At 48.7% G+C, this 15,849-nt stretch overlaps 1 protein-coding gene across 1 annotated transcript in view; it reads right to left on the bottom strand.

The window, feature by feature from the left end:
* Window positions 1-15,849, bottom strand: part of EMC3 (ER membrane protein complex subunit 3) — a 263,643-nt gene that overhangs the window by 53,771 nt on the left and 194,023 nt on the right. The window contains exon 7 of the mRNA XM_085625115.1: window positions 7,547-7,626. Within this exon, the coding sequence (XP_085481241.1) occupies window positions 7,547-7,626 (80 nt within the window). The remainder of the gene's footprint in view (window positions 1-7,546; window positions 7,627-15,849) is intronic.

The following is a 15,849-nucleotide window of genomic DNA, read 5'->3' as shown; positions in this document are numbered from 1 at the left end:
TAGTACTTATGTGTGACATTTCCAGGCTTTCTGGCCTGAGGGCTTATGTGTGACATTTACATGGTTAATGACCTGGGTGCTTATATGTGACATTTCCACAGTTCATGGCCTGGCTGCTTATGTGTGACATTTCCACGGTTTATGGCCTGGGTGCTTATGTGTGACATTTCCATGCTTTCTGGCCTGGGTGCTTATGTGTGACATTTCAATGCTTTATGGCCTGAGGGCTTATGTGTGTCATTTCCATGGTTAATGGCCTCGGTGCTTATATGTGAGATATCCACGGTTTATGGCATGGGTGCTTATGTGTGACATTTCATGCTTTCTGGTCTGGGTGCTTATGTCAGGTCATCATTTACGATTTACTATGCTTTGAAATTTAATTCAGCTAAATATGTAATGGAAAATGTGTTGTCCACCATCTTGGTCTTTCTTGTTACAAAATGTTCGCACAGGGCAGGGGAACCTCCTATCAAAACCTTACTATGAGGAAGGCTCCCTTGCTGAAATTCAGATCCGGTATTACACCTGACTTTTAGCAGTGCCAGTTGAGGATGTGGGTGGAGCCAATAGAGTAAGTGGGTGGAACCATTAGAAGAAGTGGGTGGAGCCTGGAGTGTGGGTGTGGCCTCCGACAAACGTTTGAGCACCTGCACTTCATTTTTTACAAATTAAGCACTGATCTGGCCTAGGTACGGCCGTACTCCGGGCACCATCATAACTATAGTGAGCAACTACACTTTCCGTTAATGGCCCAACGCCCTCAGTAGCGTGAGACTAAAGTCTGCAATAATAGTACCATTTCTGACTAGGGCTGCCACAGACAGATGCACTAGCAAGGCACAGTGGTTCCCTGACAGTCCCCGTCAATGTAGACCTCCATCCCAATCTTGAGCGCATACCGCCCCTTCTCCCCCCCTGGCAGCACTTCGGGGACCAACTCCAGCAGTAAAGTATAATGGTAGTGTCAATAATTGATGTAGGGCCCCCCAACATATAAGAGCAAGAAATGTGTCTTCCCTACAATGTCCAGCACCCGAGGGCCCCACCCGCTGACCCCCACACCCATTTCAAAGCCCCCAAGCAGTACTTATCGCACACAGGAGCCGGACAGCGTTAGTCCTGTTCATCCAGTTGCCCTCCCGTCGCCTCATCGAGCAGGTGTCGCTCCGAACTGTGACATTGTACTTTGGACCAGTCTTTCAACGCCTTCTGGAGGGCCTTCGGGTCAGTGAAGATGTGGGAGCGGCCTTGTTTGTTAACTCCGAGTCTCGTGGGGTATAACATGGCGGTCAACCCCGAGGTCTCGGAGCTGCTTCTTCATTGACGCAAACTGACAGCACGCTTCCTGGACTCGGACTGTGAGGTCAGGGAACAGGGAGATCGTGGATCCCTCGTATTGCAAAGGCTGTTTTTCCAGAGCTAGTTTCAGCGCAACAGCTCGGTCTCTGTAGTTAAGTAGTTTTGCAATGATCGGCCTCGGAGGCGCTACAGGTGGTTTCGGTCCCAAGGAGCGGTGCGCCCGCTCCACCACAAACATAGCTGAGAAAGTTTCTTTGCCCAGTAAATTAACCAGTAATTTCTCTACGAATAGTTCCAGGTTTCTGGTCGGGCTGTTCTCTGGCAAGCCCGTAATTCGAAGGTTGCAGCACCGGGAACGCGCTTCCAGGTCTTCGGTTTTATCTTGTAAGACCCGCAGAACTCTACCGAGTTGTTTATGGTCGGCGTCCAAGGTGGTGTGTGCTTCTTCCACTTCTGTCAGCCTGCGCTCCAACATATCCAGCCTCTCAGCGTGCTTATCAAGCCTCTCGGCCATGCGATCCATCCTGTAGGACAGTGCATCCATCTTGGTGCCCAGAGCAGAGATACCGTTCTGTAGGCTCTTCTCCATAGCCACCAACATTCCTCGGATATCAGGTTGTGACTCTTCCGCAGGCAACTCATGCATGTCAGCAGCGTCTTCAGTAGAGGCATCACGGGACTTCGGTCGTTTGTGTTCAAATGACAGTTTCGGTTGAGCACTGTCCACTCTGCCCATCTTTGCCGAGAGAGGCTCCCAGCGAGTGTGCTGCAAGTATTCAGCCCTCTGAGGGAGTCAGTTATGAATGTGCCGCGGCAGCCAGCAGCGTGCAAATGGTGTCTCCCGGCAGCGTGATATGTACCTTGCCTGACCAGGGGCAGCCGCGACCTGGTCTTCACAGTTCACTCTCTACCCAGCACGGGTGTGAGACCCTAAATCCTGGCCACTGGACACTGATCCGCATCTCCGCAAGAGCCACTGCGAGTAACTGAGGTCTCCAGCGCCGCAGCAGGCCTGCCGGAAGGAGCCATGACCAATCACTCCATCGATCGTATTACAAATCTAGCGTCCGGAGCATCCAGAAGGTGACGATGGGCAGTAGGTCTCCTGAGCGGCCATCCTGGCAGAGAGGGACTCGTCAGCTCCCACTATCTCTTCAGAAGCAGGAATCCCGTATGGTAGCAGGAATGTCTTAAGGCCGCGTCAGGAGGTACGGGGTGATCCAGCGACGGTGTCACACCCCCGGTCAGCAGGCACCTCTTCTGATACACGGTGCGACCCCAGCGGTCTAGTCCCCAAGGAAGTAGTGATCAACGCCAGTGCAAACTGCTCACCTCGATGCCAGTGACGATCAGCAGCAGCGCAGTGCAGGCTCAAAATGGCGGCCTCGGCAATGAGGTTCCCTGGAGCTCCCAGGATCCGTTAGCGAGACGTCGTTAATGGCACCACCACAGGCAAGGATCTCTCCACACTCACAGCTACTCAAGGGGCCCTAAGGTATGGCATGTTCTTGGGGGTGCCGGTCAGCGAGCCGCCGCTCGTATCGTCCGCAGTTCGTCAGGGCCGAGTCGGAACCTCCCGGCACCAGAAGCTATTGTGCCGCGTGGATGCTGTGCGAAAAGCGCCCCCTCGGGGGCACGTCGGCAGCAGGGGCACTCGCGAGCCAGAGCCTCCAAGCACGCGCCCCCTCCCGGCTCCACTTTAGTCCGGGGATCGAGGCCTGGTCCCGCTGCACACAGCAGATGCTCGCGGCTAGTCGTTACTGTTAGCTCGGGGGTCGGAACCAGTCCAAGACAGGGCAGCCGTCCTCCGGAGGCCGGGAAACGTTTTTCAGCGCACTTCTAGTATTGCAGTTGCAGGATAATTGTAGAATAGTGCGACGGATACTCGGAGCTCGCAACTCAAATGGCCATCTTGGTCGCGAGCAAGCTCCGCCCCCCTTCTCATCTGCATTCTTAAATCGGGGATCCAATGAATACATGAAGCCATTGCAACCACCAACTTCACAACAGTCCATACTGTCAGAGACCTAAACATCTGGTAATGGAGAATGTGTTACTGCAATGTTGGCACCCTCTTCATTGGTGAGTAGGCAAATGTCTTCATGGAGTACAATTCTGACCCAAAGAGAACCTTTCTTTTATGGTCAGGAGGATGAGTTATTCAAATTGACTGTGAGGTCTAACGGATAGAGCAGGTTCACACTCACTAGTTGTATGTTCAATTGGCATTGTTTGAATGTTTGGCTTTACCAGGCAATCGTCCAGTTAAGGGTTCACATAAATGGTTTACAGTCTAGAGTGAGGTGCTACAATTGCCAGTGTTATGTCGCCAACTTTATGCCCATCCATAAGACCTTGAACTGGTAATGTGGCATCAAAAACCTGTGTGTCTGCTGCATGGGGATATGAAAGTAGGAGTCTTTGAGATCTGTTGATGGCAAGTAGATGTGCTCTTCTCATAAGGGTGTAACCTCTAGAAGAATTGTACTTTCAAACCCTTGAGTGCAGATTATTTTTTCAAGAACTTCAGGTCCAATATTGGAGGCAATGTTAGATCCTGCTTTGTTTCAGAAAGTATAATGAATATACTACTACTCCTCCTCCTGTAGCAGAATGTTTTCTATCACATCTTTTGCAGCAATTCGTGCACCTATTGTAGAAGAAGCCTTCATAACGCCCACTTATTGCTGTGCATGTGTGAATATATTTACATCTATATATACACACATACATGCACTGAGTAGCAGAGGGTTTGTTATGCATCACGGAGAGGCTATTGGCGGCTATCGCCCTCTATTTTCATTCCAAAAGTGTTGTGGATCCGTGATGTGATTTTTTTCCCCCTTCTCAATACAGGAGGTAACCGCTTTTGAAGTTGCAGGTTTTGTTAAAATCTCTGCTCTGGAGTGAAATGTTTGGTAAGATTAGCAAATATTGTTTTACTAGGCCGAGGTCTTAACTTTGTATAACCCGGCCTAAAAGCATCCGCTGCTCTCTTAATTAACTCATGATTCATGGAAATATGGAAATGTCCCTGTGGAGGTGGGATGCTCTGAAGGGTCACATCTACCTCCTTTTGTGGCGAGTCTGCACTGACAAAGTCTCATAATCCTTCTTTCACATCCTACAAATACAGAGCTTCCCCTGAATATGCCTCCTGTTGTATCAATGGGATTCCCCCCCCCCCCCACCTCGCTTCTTCTGGTTCAGCCTCAGGCTACGAGGTGTTTATTCTACTTCTCTCCCTTGATTTTGGGTGATCTGGCTTTTCCAGTGGATTAAAGATTTGAATGTCCTGGATACAGCAATGCTTTTCATGTAGGATTATTTTTCAAGCGTATTTCAATCTCGAGTTCAAGTGTCCTCTTTTACTTCTCTGTGCTAGTGATGTTGCAAGTGCTTTTGTCTCTTTGATACTTTTCCTTGAGTCTTGTAGCACTGTAGGCCTAAGGTCCGACATCTTTGGGTGAGATGTTCCATGATCACTGATACCGTATGTTTCATGATCCTCAATACCGTATGAGGAAACTTCCTCAATATATGAACCTGATTATTGATCTCCATGAGCCTCTTCCAAGGCCTTCACCTCTTCCTTTGCTGAGAACCCCATTTCCTTTATCGATTGAGTATTCTTCTTTTGCCTCGCTAGCTCAGACTGCACAAACAGGTATGCTGTAGCCAGGAGCTGTACATTTTGTCCCTGTGTACCAAGTTATTTGGTTTAAAAAGTGAACAAGCATAACAGTCTTCAGACTTATAGTCTCTTAGAAGGCAGACCATGCATACAAGGTGTTCGTTGCTAAGGGAGAACTTTAGGAGGAAATTGAAACAGCGCTCGTAATAAAACATTCCCTGACCATGTTTTCTCTGCAGGCACCTACAAATCCGCCAGAAGAAAAAAAGATCTAAAATGGAGGCTACATTCGGGGGCATTGTGGTCTAATGGTCGACGTGATGGTGAGTCATACAAACTTCACTTAAGTCAATGCACAATCAGAGAAAATTGGTAAACAAACACTTTTTGGGCTAACCACTAGATGATGGAATAATGCACTTCATGCGAATCCAAAAGGTATTTATGCTTGAAATGGATCAAAAACTCTGACCTGATTGCCATGTTAGCATCATCATCCTCAAGATACAAACAATGTGTGACACCAATGAGTCAGGAAGACCAATCTTGTACTCGATTTAAAAACTCTGGAATGCAAATGCAAACCCATATGATACTAATCTCCAGTTGAATCCCCAAGACTGACCCTGAATTTTCCACATCAACATCACCCCCATGCTGACATTAAACATAAATATGTCCCATCAAATTCCAGAAATCTGGAACTTCATAATATCAGGGAAAACAAAACTAACTTCAAGGAAGCACTATCAAGAGATCAATTTATTATCACTTTAACCTAAGAACCTCAACAAGCCATTTCCTGCTTCAACCAGGTAAACCCCTCACTACGCAAGAGGATGAGAGCAACCATTAATCTAATGATTTTGAAGAGGCAGGAAAAACTATTAAACTGATTCACCAAGGGAGCCACAGCCAGACTGGTCCTCGACATCCCCTGCCGCAGCCACATCACGCAACACCTCTGACAAGTCCACTGGCTCCCAGTCAACAAAAGAATCACCTACAAGCTCCTCACACATGCCTACAATGCTGTCCATGACAAAGGACCAGCATACCTGAACCACTGCCTTGCATTCCACATGCCCTCCAGGCAACTCCGTTCCGCCCAGCTCGCCCTTGCCTCCGTCCCCAGTATCCACAAGACCAGAACCGAAGGAAGATCCTTCTCCTACTTCGCCACCAAGACCTGGTACATCCTGCCCCTTCACCAATCCACGTCACTGACCCAATTTAAGAAGGACCTCAAGACCTGGCTTTTCAAATGATCCTACTCCCAGAGGGAGCTGCAGCCCCTCCCCAGCGCCTTGAGACCCTCACAGGTGAGTAGCCACACTTTATTAGCCCCTGATTGATTGACTGAAGGGAGGAAGTTGAATAGTTAAAGGATCTTTTTTTCATAGAGAGGCAACTTTTAGCACCTATTTAGATCAGGGTGCACAGATGAGTGGAGTAAGATGGAGGAGCTAGCATTAGCACCTGGCCGTTGGAAAGCTCCGGCACCCAACCCATACTTCACATGAAGATTGTATGCAGTGGGGGTTGGTCAAGCACAGCTGTAGTTCACCAAATTCTGTAAAAAAAAACAAAAAAAGGTTTTCCAGGATTCATAAATCCAATGACCCAAAGATGGTCCATATGATCAAGGGAGGGTCTAGGATATGGAGATCCAGCACAGGATTCACAAATACCAAGATAAAAATTATTTAATTTTAATGCTTGGCGATCCCTTTGGGCAACCCACCACATAGACCTGGAAGTCTGGGCAGGCTCACCCAGTCCCTTTATGTTTTCAGTTTTCTCAACACTGTGCTCAGATGTGGACCCATAATTCTACAGTGTACGATGGGAGGAAAAGCACTCCAGACCAATGACATTCCTTTATTTGTTTTTTTGTAACTGGATTTGCGAATCCTCAGGGGATGCTTGAATTCGAGGTGGATCTGTGAACGAATGGTTCAGGCCTCAATTTAACCTCTTCATGTCTAAACTAGAAAGACCTTTTTTGTCCAAAATACTGAACTGAGGCACACTAAACCAAGTCCAATGTCACTTCGTTAAGTAAAGTTCTGGTTACACGCCAGGTCTGGTGTAATTCCGCTCTGCAGTTTTTTTCTCTGTCAAGGAACAAAGGATCCAATAGGAGTTGAGGTGGAAAATGTCACTTTTGGAACGCCTAACCCCCTTTTTTTGCTGCCACATGATGAACCTGCAAGACCAATGTGCATGAAACTTGCCATGAAGAACGTCATTTGGATGAATCATTTTTTGAACAGTATACTGCAAACTTGTCAAAAGTTGACAAACTTAATGGCGAAAGAAAAAATGCATTTTCAATGGAAAGTCTGACCTAACCATAACAACACAGGCAATACCACTGCCTCTGTGAGAGAGAGATATATGTATTTCAGCTTGGTCATTTACTGGTGCCAGCTAGATCAAAACATTCGCCCAAGTTTTGTTCAAGGGCAACAATTCCAAGAATGTATGTGCTGCGGGCAGAAAATAAAATACATACATTTTGCATCCAGATGCATAGAGCCCTTGTCTGTCACAGGATGATACTCTTAAAGAATAGGTTTAAGTGTTAAATATTTAAGTAATTATTACCGTTATCTTGGCCCAGGATCAGGGAGTAAATGCTTCTCAGCCCAAACACATTTAGGAAGTACCATGAGGCAGAACTCACCCTACGGAGACACAAACAAATGTTCAAGTAATAGTATATTAACGGAAAAACAAATGGTTATGAAATCAGATAAAACTTCCAAAAACACAGCCATTCTCTCAATAGTTCTGCTTGTTTCTCTATGGATATTGGTTCGGACATTTTATTTAGATTTTTTTAAAGAAACCCTTTGGCCAGGTCGGCCTTTGAGGGAGCAGTTTGGTCTTTGAAGATGAAATTTCCAAAAACGCAGCCATTCTCTTAATACTTCTGCTTTTTCTCATACGGATATTGTTTCTGGAATTTTGGGGAGATTTAAAAAAAAAAAAAGCAGACACACACACACCTATGGCCAGTTTGGCCTTCGAAGGAGACAAAGATAAAGGGTTGGAAGTAGCTCGGATGTTCTGAATACACTGGGATCAATTATAATTCAATCTATAAAATTGTCAGGGATGCCAATTAATCTAGTCGTGCTTATTCATTTAAGTGCACAAGAAAAATGGTCACAGATCCAAAAGTTCCCTCTCAGGCTTTGGTATGGTCTTTTCGCCCTACTCATACTGTGAGCACACTCCTCTTGCTCCCTAAACTGTGTTAGATTTCATGGTCCTGCAGTTTGCCTGTTGAGATAGGAAAAGGCGTATTGCCCCTTCTGTAGTCAACTGCTTGAGAGAAGGAGAGCAAATGCTTGTGTGTTCGGTGCAGCCCAGAGGAGCAGACATAAGCAAGGAAATAGACCAGGGTTCGACCACAGTAGTGAGCGGATCTCCATGGATCTCCATGTCTTCATAGGGCAAAGTAGGACTGATCAACGCCAGGCATATTGATTTGCATCACTAGTGAGAGAAAAGCTGTAAGGCCGCAGACACTGTGCAATCCAACACCTCAACCAAAGCAAAGGAACGACCTTGACAATGAAGCAAGCACAAACTCTCAGGCACTATATGGAGAGGCAGATCCTCTCTTTACCAGCAACAGTCTGAGATAACTTATTTGTGATCGCAGAAACGGCCCCTCTGTCAGTGCACAGGCTGATTATCTCGTTGACCAGCTTCAAAACCACAAACTGAAGCTAAATAATAATCCGTATTTGTAAAGCGTGAACTACTCACCCTTAGAGGTCTCAAGGCGCTGGGGGCCATAGTGGAAATTAAGTGAGCTTTTGCCCAGAGTCACATGGTGCTGAGCTGAGCTGCCACAGGAGCCGGGGATCGAACCATGAACCCTGTGCTCCGAAGTCAGCTACCCTGGCTGCTGCACCTCACCTCTCCACTGATTGGGATGCAACTCTTGACCACTGGACACTATCTTCCTGACACACTTTGGTCTGCTCGCCTTCGCTACGCCGAGATTAAAGTGCAGAAATGGTGTACTTCCATAGCAGACTAAACTCAGCAGTAGTTCAGGCCCCTGGCCAGCAGTCGTAAAGGGCCCCACCACCATGATTTTTGTCCAGTAACTCTTGCCAACCTAGACCCCTTAAAAGGTTCTGACATCCTAACACTGAAGGTGAAAAGGGATAGGAAGTTAACAAGAAATGTTTGAGCAAAGCTGTGTAGTGCATCCAAAAGGGAATTGCTGCTCTGAGCTACGCTCCAGCGAGAAAAGGTGTAGGGGACCTGGGAGCAATGGTTTTGATTACAGACAGTCCACCACAAACTGACAACAGCTGCAGGCATGTCAAGAAGATGTTAATCACTCTAAAACTGAAAGCTTCTGTGTGTCATTTGGTGAGGTGAAGAGTTACATGTGAGGAGAGAGGCCATGCAGGTCTTTGAAGGTTGGGGCTCCAAAGCCCTTTTTGTCTAGGGCAAGGCAAAGCAGGACAACTCCAGCTGAACATAGCCTTGACTGGTGAGCTGACTGCAGAAGGTTTTGAAATAAGTCAGTTCCAGATTCAGGAAGGAATATGCTACTTACCAGTATGCATCTTTTCTTGGCATGTAGAGCTGCAGATCTATACACTGTGCATAGATCGCCATCTGGTGTTGGGCCCGGATGTTTCCAGTTTGTTTTTCTTCTTGGACAGTCTTTGGAAGTCACGAGTTCGGTGACTCCTCCTTCGGTCCGTACTGCGCATGGGCTTCGGCTCCATCCTCAGATTGTTTTTCGCCAGCAGGGAAAAGATGGAGCGTAGTGATAATAGTGAAGAAACCCATGTGTGTTGTATCTAAATAAGATATCCTGGAATGGATACAGGTAGCCGGGGAGGCGGGTGGGCGTGTATAGATCTGCAGCTCTACATGCCAAGAACAGATGCATACTGGTAAGTAGCATATTCCGTTCGAGGCATATGAGCTGCAGATTATACACTGTGCATAGATTATATAGCAGTACCCAACCCTAGCGGCGACCACCGGTATCCGTTACAGTAGTTTGAAACAGTGTCTTTAGTACAGCCTGGCCCACACTAGCTTGTTGTTTGGAGTGCACATCTACACAGTAATGTTTTGTGAAGGTGTGCGGTGTTGACCATGTGGCTGCTTTGCAGATGTCATCTAAGGGTATGTTCCCTAGAAAAGCCATAGAAGCCCCTATCTTTCTTGTAGAGTGGGCTTTAGGTGGAACAGATAATGTTCTTTTTGCTTTGTGATAGCAAATTTGTATACACTTTACAATCCACCTAGCCATCCCTGATTTTGAAATGGGGTTGCCTTTATGCGGTGGAGAGAAGGAGACAAACAACTGTTTAGTCTTTCTGAAAGGTTGCGTTCTTTGTATGTACTACAGTAAGGCCCTTTTAACATCAAGTGTATGTAGAGCCCTTTCCGCAACAGATTGAGGTTGCGAGAAAAAAACCGGTAATTCCACCGATTGATTAAGATGGAAGGGGGAAATGACCTTGGGCAGAAATTTTGGATTTGTGCGAAGTATCACCTTGCTGTGATGTACCTGTAAAAAGGGTTCTTGTATAGTGAACGCTTGTATCTCGCTAACCCTTCTAAGGGAAGTGATAGCTACGAGGAAAGCTGTTTTCCAAGTGAGGAACTGTAGCTCACATTTATGCATTGGTTCGAAAGGCGGACCCATTAGCCTTGTAAGAACTACGTTTAGGGAGAGGAGCCAAGATGGCGACCGGGACGGCAGCGTAGATTCCCGGCTCCGTGAACCTCCGCATCCCGCACGGATATCCTGCATGAGATCCTTATTCTGCGCTACGCGATCGTGTTTGTAAACGAAAGTGGCAACCGATCGTGTGATCCTGAGGTTTCTGACTGCAGTACCGCCGGAGAAATCAGCGATTGAACTTTGCGGCCCGTGCGGTCCCGAAGCCGGGACCTCGAGTGGACGCCTTGGCCGGGCGGCAGTTTAACAACAGCGGCCTGTGGTGACTGGGTGGAGTCGGTCCGCCGGAGTGTTGCTCCCCTCGGCCTGCATTTTGCTGTGGTCGCTCCCCCCCCTGCTGAGCGCTGCGAACCGAGGACATGCCCGGGTGTGCGATTCTCGGATTCTGTGGTGTTTGCCCCTGCCTTTGACTGTGAGCTGCCCGGACGCCGCCCCTGGTTCGCCCTGATCCTTGCGGGCTGCTCCCGGCTTGTTGCGGGAGCTGGTCCGTGGCGGAGACGACTATTGCCCGTGACCGCGCAACGGTTGCATCTGTTCCTCCCCCAGGATCCTTGTCTTCAGCGACGTGGACCTTGAGGCGTTGGTCCCGGGGTCCTGGCCCCAATACGAGTCGGGCCTTCCCAGCGGCCATTTTGTCACTATGCAGCCTACCATCCTGTCCGCTGGGACGCAGCGGGACTGGGGGTGTGTGACGGTCGGGAGTGTGGCAGAGCGATCGGAGAGAGCTGCCCTGGGGTACGGCGACCTCCTGGAGGCCCTTGGTGCCCTTCATTACTCCTTGGCTCATGGCGCCGGGGTCCTGGGGAGGAAGCTAGATGGTGTGGTATCAGCGTTGGGACAGTGGCGGCATGCTGGTCCACCAGTACACAGTGGCTTTCCACACTGCACACAGGAGGAAGATGTTGCGGCCCCCCCCGCGATTAGTGTACAGCCGGACACTCCGGACAGTATGCTACCGTGTGGTCGGCTAACTGTGGGCTTGATCTGCTCCGGAGGTATTGGACCTGAGCGGAAGATGGAGGCCTTGTCCCGTGCGCGGTCTCTGGCGGCCCAGGGACGATTCCGGCAGCGTGTGTCTCATTCGACTGCTTCAGCCTGTCTGGACCTTGTGTGCAGTGTAAATCCTGGGGCAGCACTGGAAAAGACGCCCCCCCATGAAGCGGTCCGTGCTGATGCTCAGAGACTTCCACCCCACCTGTGTGCGTCGCTTCCCGACTGTTTTTGGACACTCCTGTACCTTGGGACATCGGACATGGTGCTGGGTCGAGGGGCAGGCATGGGCAGAATTGCAAAGAGCGGTCAAGGCTGAGGCTGATCCTTCGGGAGTGGTCACCTAGTAGACAGGCGGACTCATGGTTGCGTGCTCTCATGGTTATTCGCATAGTTGGTGCATAATGCTCCCCACTCCCCCCCTCCTTTTTTTGATATGATCAACTTGGTGCTGCTAATTGTTTGCCGTGGGGAGACTTCACCGTGCGGGAGGGAGAAGCCGGGGGTATGTTTTGAAGGCCCTCCTCCAGTTTTATTACATTTCTTCCGCCCCCCCGTCTGGGGGGGCTCTTTCTTACTCCTTTTTTCCCTGTCTCTTCTATATTTCGGGTCTAGTTCCAGGGCGACAGGCACACTGCTGGGGGGTGGGGCCATACTCATTCGCAGAGGTGCAGGGTGGGGGGATGGGGGAGGGGACTCTTTAGTCTTTATCTCTTATTCCATGGCCTCCTTTTTTCTTCTCTGTTTCTTTTTGCTTGTTTTTCTGAGATCAGCGCGGTACACCTCTCTTATCGTGAATCGCTTGCTCTTAATGTGTGCCACAGTTTCCGGGGGGTTCGCTGGGCTTTAGGTACGGGGACCTGTAGGCGCAACTATCTTTGATATTTCTCCCTATCCGTACTTTCCCGTGTCTGCGCCATTGATTTAATGTATTGCTGCTTGCTGCTTGCGTCTCTTATCCTAGCCCTTATCGCTGTTGGGAAACTGTTTGGCACCTGATCCTACTGTTTTGTTTTATTATAAAATGAAAAACCTTTTCTCTCCTGGTGTCCTACCTGAGCGGCTCATTGGCCGGACTATACTGTATTGTAGACTTTGCTCTCCGAGGTGCCGCCTGTGTTTACACGTGCTTTTATTGTTCTGATTGCTTAGCGGCCGGCCCCGGGGGGTTGTAGGCCCATACGTGTAAATGATTGAAACGTCAATAAAGGTTTTTCAAAAAATAAAAAAAAAAAAAAAAAAAAAGAACTACGTTTAGATTCCATACAGGTGAGGGTGGTGCCCTGGGCGGAATTATTCTTTTAAGGCCTTCCATAAAGGCTTTAATAGCAGGCACTCTGAACAGTGATAAATGCTGTCTGTTTTGTAGGTAAGCAGCAATTGCTGCTAGGTGTAGACGGATGGATGAGTACGCCAGGTTACACCTTTGAAGATGGAGCAGATAGCATATGATGTGCTGTATGGATACATCTAAAGGGTTGATTGTATTGTTACGGCAGTAAACAACAAATCTCTTCCACTTTGCGGCATAGCATGCTCGAGTGGTAGGACGTCTGGCTTCCTTGATAATGTTCATGCAATCAGGGGGAAGGTTAAGGTATCCAAATTCTAAGATTTCAGGAGCCAGATCGCAAGGTTGAGCTGAGCTGGGTCCGGGTGCCTGATTTCTCCATGGTTCTGGGTTAGGAGGCATGGGGAGAGGTGCAGTTTTTGATGTGGTACCAACGATAGCTGTAGTAGTGTGGTGTACCACGGCTGCCTGGCCCATGTTGGGGCTACCAGAATGAGTGTGAGGGATTGCTGTTGTAGCTTCCTTACCACTAACGGAATTAGTGGGAGAGGTGGAAAGGCGTATGCAAATCTGCCTGACCAGTTCATCCATATCGCATTGCCTTTGGACAATGGGTGTGGGTATCTGGCGGCGAAGTTTGGGCATTTTTTGTTTTCGTGGGTGGCGAAGAGGTCTATCTGAGGATGCCCCCACTTGTGAAAGAATGGGTGAAGAACTTGTGGATGCAGTTCCCATTCGTGCATTTGCTGCGTTTGTATGCTGAGCAGATCTGCCATGGTGTTTTGTATGACTGGGACGTATCGTGCCAGGAGAAAGATTTTTTGTGGAATTGCCCATCTCCATATGCTCTGTGCTAAGCGAGAGAGCTGGGGAGAGTGTGTCCCCCCCTGTATTTGAATATAATACATTGCAGTCATATTGTCTGTGCGAATGAGGACTGCCTTGGCTGAAATTTGTTTCTGAAACGATTTCAGGGCTAGAAAGATCGCCAATAACTCCAGATGGTTGATGTGGAGTAACCTCTGTTGTGGCGTCCATAGACCTTGCACCGTGAGGTGTAATAGATGCGCTCCCCAGCCGGAGAGCGATGCGTCCGTTGTTAGAATCACCTGAGGAACCGGGTCCAGGAACGGCCGCCCTTTGGAAAGGTTTGTGGTGTTCCACCACTGCAGAGATCGATGGGTGCGGCCGTCCACCAACACCAGATCCGTCAGCTGTCCCTGGGCCTGGTTCCACTGGCGTGCTAGGCACTCTTGGAGTGGACACATGTGAAGTCTTGCATGGGGCACTATGAAAATGCAAGACGCCATGATCCCTATTAGTTTCATGAACACTCTTGCTGGGAGAGAGTGCTGAAGAAGGAACTTTTGGCGCAGGGCTTGCATGCTTGCGATTCTGGCTGAGTTGGGATGGGCTATAGCTTTTGAGGTGTCTATAGTGGCACCGAGGTATTGCTTTGTGTGAGACGGTATCAAGTGGGACTTTTGGTGGTTCACCGTATAGCCTAGCTGGTGGAGTAGTTGGATGGTAGTGTTTGTATGTTGCACACACTGGTGGTAGGACGCGGCTTTTATGAGCCAGTCGTCCAGGTAGGGGAAGACGTGAATGTTTTGTCTTCTGAGGTGTGCTGCCACTACTGCCAGGCATTTGGTAAACACTCGTGGTGCGGTTGTGACCCCGAAGGGGAGAACCTTGAACTGATAATGTTGGCCGTCCACCACAAATCAGGGGTACTTTCTGTGAGCAGGGTGTATTGGAATATGAAAGTATGCGTCTTTCAGGTCCAGTGTAGTGAGAAAGTCGCCCTGACAGAGGAGTGGGAGAACTTGCTGAAGAGTTACCATATGAAAATGGTCTGAATGGATATATGCATTTAGAGGCCGGAGGTCTAGAATGGGCCGTAGGGTCTCGTCTTTCTTCGGTATGAGAAAGTACAGAGAGTAGACCCCTAAATTTTGCTGATTGACGGGTACCTGCTCTATAGCTTGTTTTTGCAGGAGGGCGAGTATCTCTTGTTTCAGAAGTGTGGTATGTTCTTGTGACATCGCACGGTGTCTGGGTGGAATATTTGGGGGGGTAGAAGTTAGTTCGAGACAGTACCCTGACCGAATAATTTGAGTCACCCATTTGTCTGATGTTATGGTCTCCCAGGTGTGAAGGAAGTCTTGTAGTCTGCCCCCGACCGGAGTGGAATGGTCTGGGGGGAGCGGGGGAAAGTCATTGTGTGGGCGGTGTGGCAGAATGGGCGGTGTTGGTTTTGCCCCTGCCTTTATTATTGTTTCCTCGATATCCACCTCTTTGGTAGCCCTTTGTGAAGGTATTCTGAGGAGGGGACTTCTAGGACGTGGAGGCGTTATCGGAAGAGTAACCTTTGCCAGATCCTCGAAAGGAGGAACGGCGAAAGGAGCGTCTAGGGGTGTGTGATTGTAGTGCTCCCATAGACTTCGCCGTATCTGTATCCTTCTTCATTTTTTCCAGGGCTTCGTCTACTTTTGGGCCAAATAAGTGTTGTTGGTCAAAAGGGTGGTTTAGTATAGATGCTTGGACCTCTGGTTTAAAACCTGAGATCCTGAGCCAGGCGTGGCGGCGAAGCAGAACACTGGTGTTTATAGCCCTGGACGCTGTGTCTGCTGCGTCAAGTGCACATTTAATAGAGGTGTTGGTAATAATCTTTCCCTCTTGTATCAGTGCATGAGCCTTATTCTTATATTTGTCCGGGAGATGCTGCATGAGAGCCTCCAGCTCATCATAGTGTGCTCTATCGTACCTCGCCAGCAGCGCCTGCGTGTTGGCGATGCGCCACATATTGGCAGCTTGCGAGGCAGTGCGTTTGCCTGACGCATCTAAGAGCTTGGACTCCTTATCAGGTGGTGGAGCCTCACCAGATGACTGAGA

Source organism: Triturus cristatus, chromosome 9 (assembly GCF_964204655.1).
Source record: "Triturus cristatus chromosome 9, aTriCri1.1, whole genome shotgun sequence".
Taxonomy (NCBI): Eukaryota; Metazoa; Chordata; class Amphibia; order Caudata; family Salamandridae; genus Triturus; species Triturus cristatus.
The sequence above is the reverse complement of the archived record's forward strand: the minus strand, read 5'-3'. Positions and strand labels throughout refer to the sequence as shown.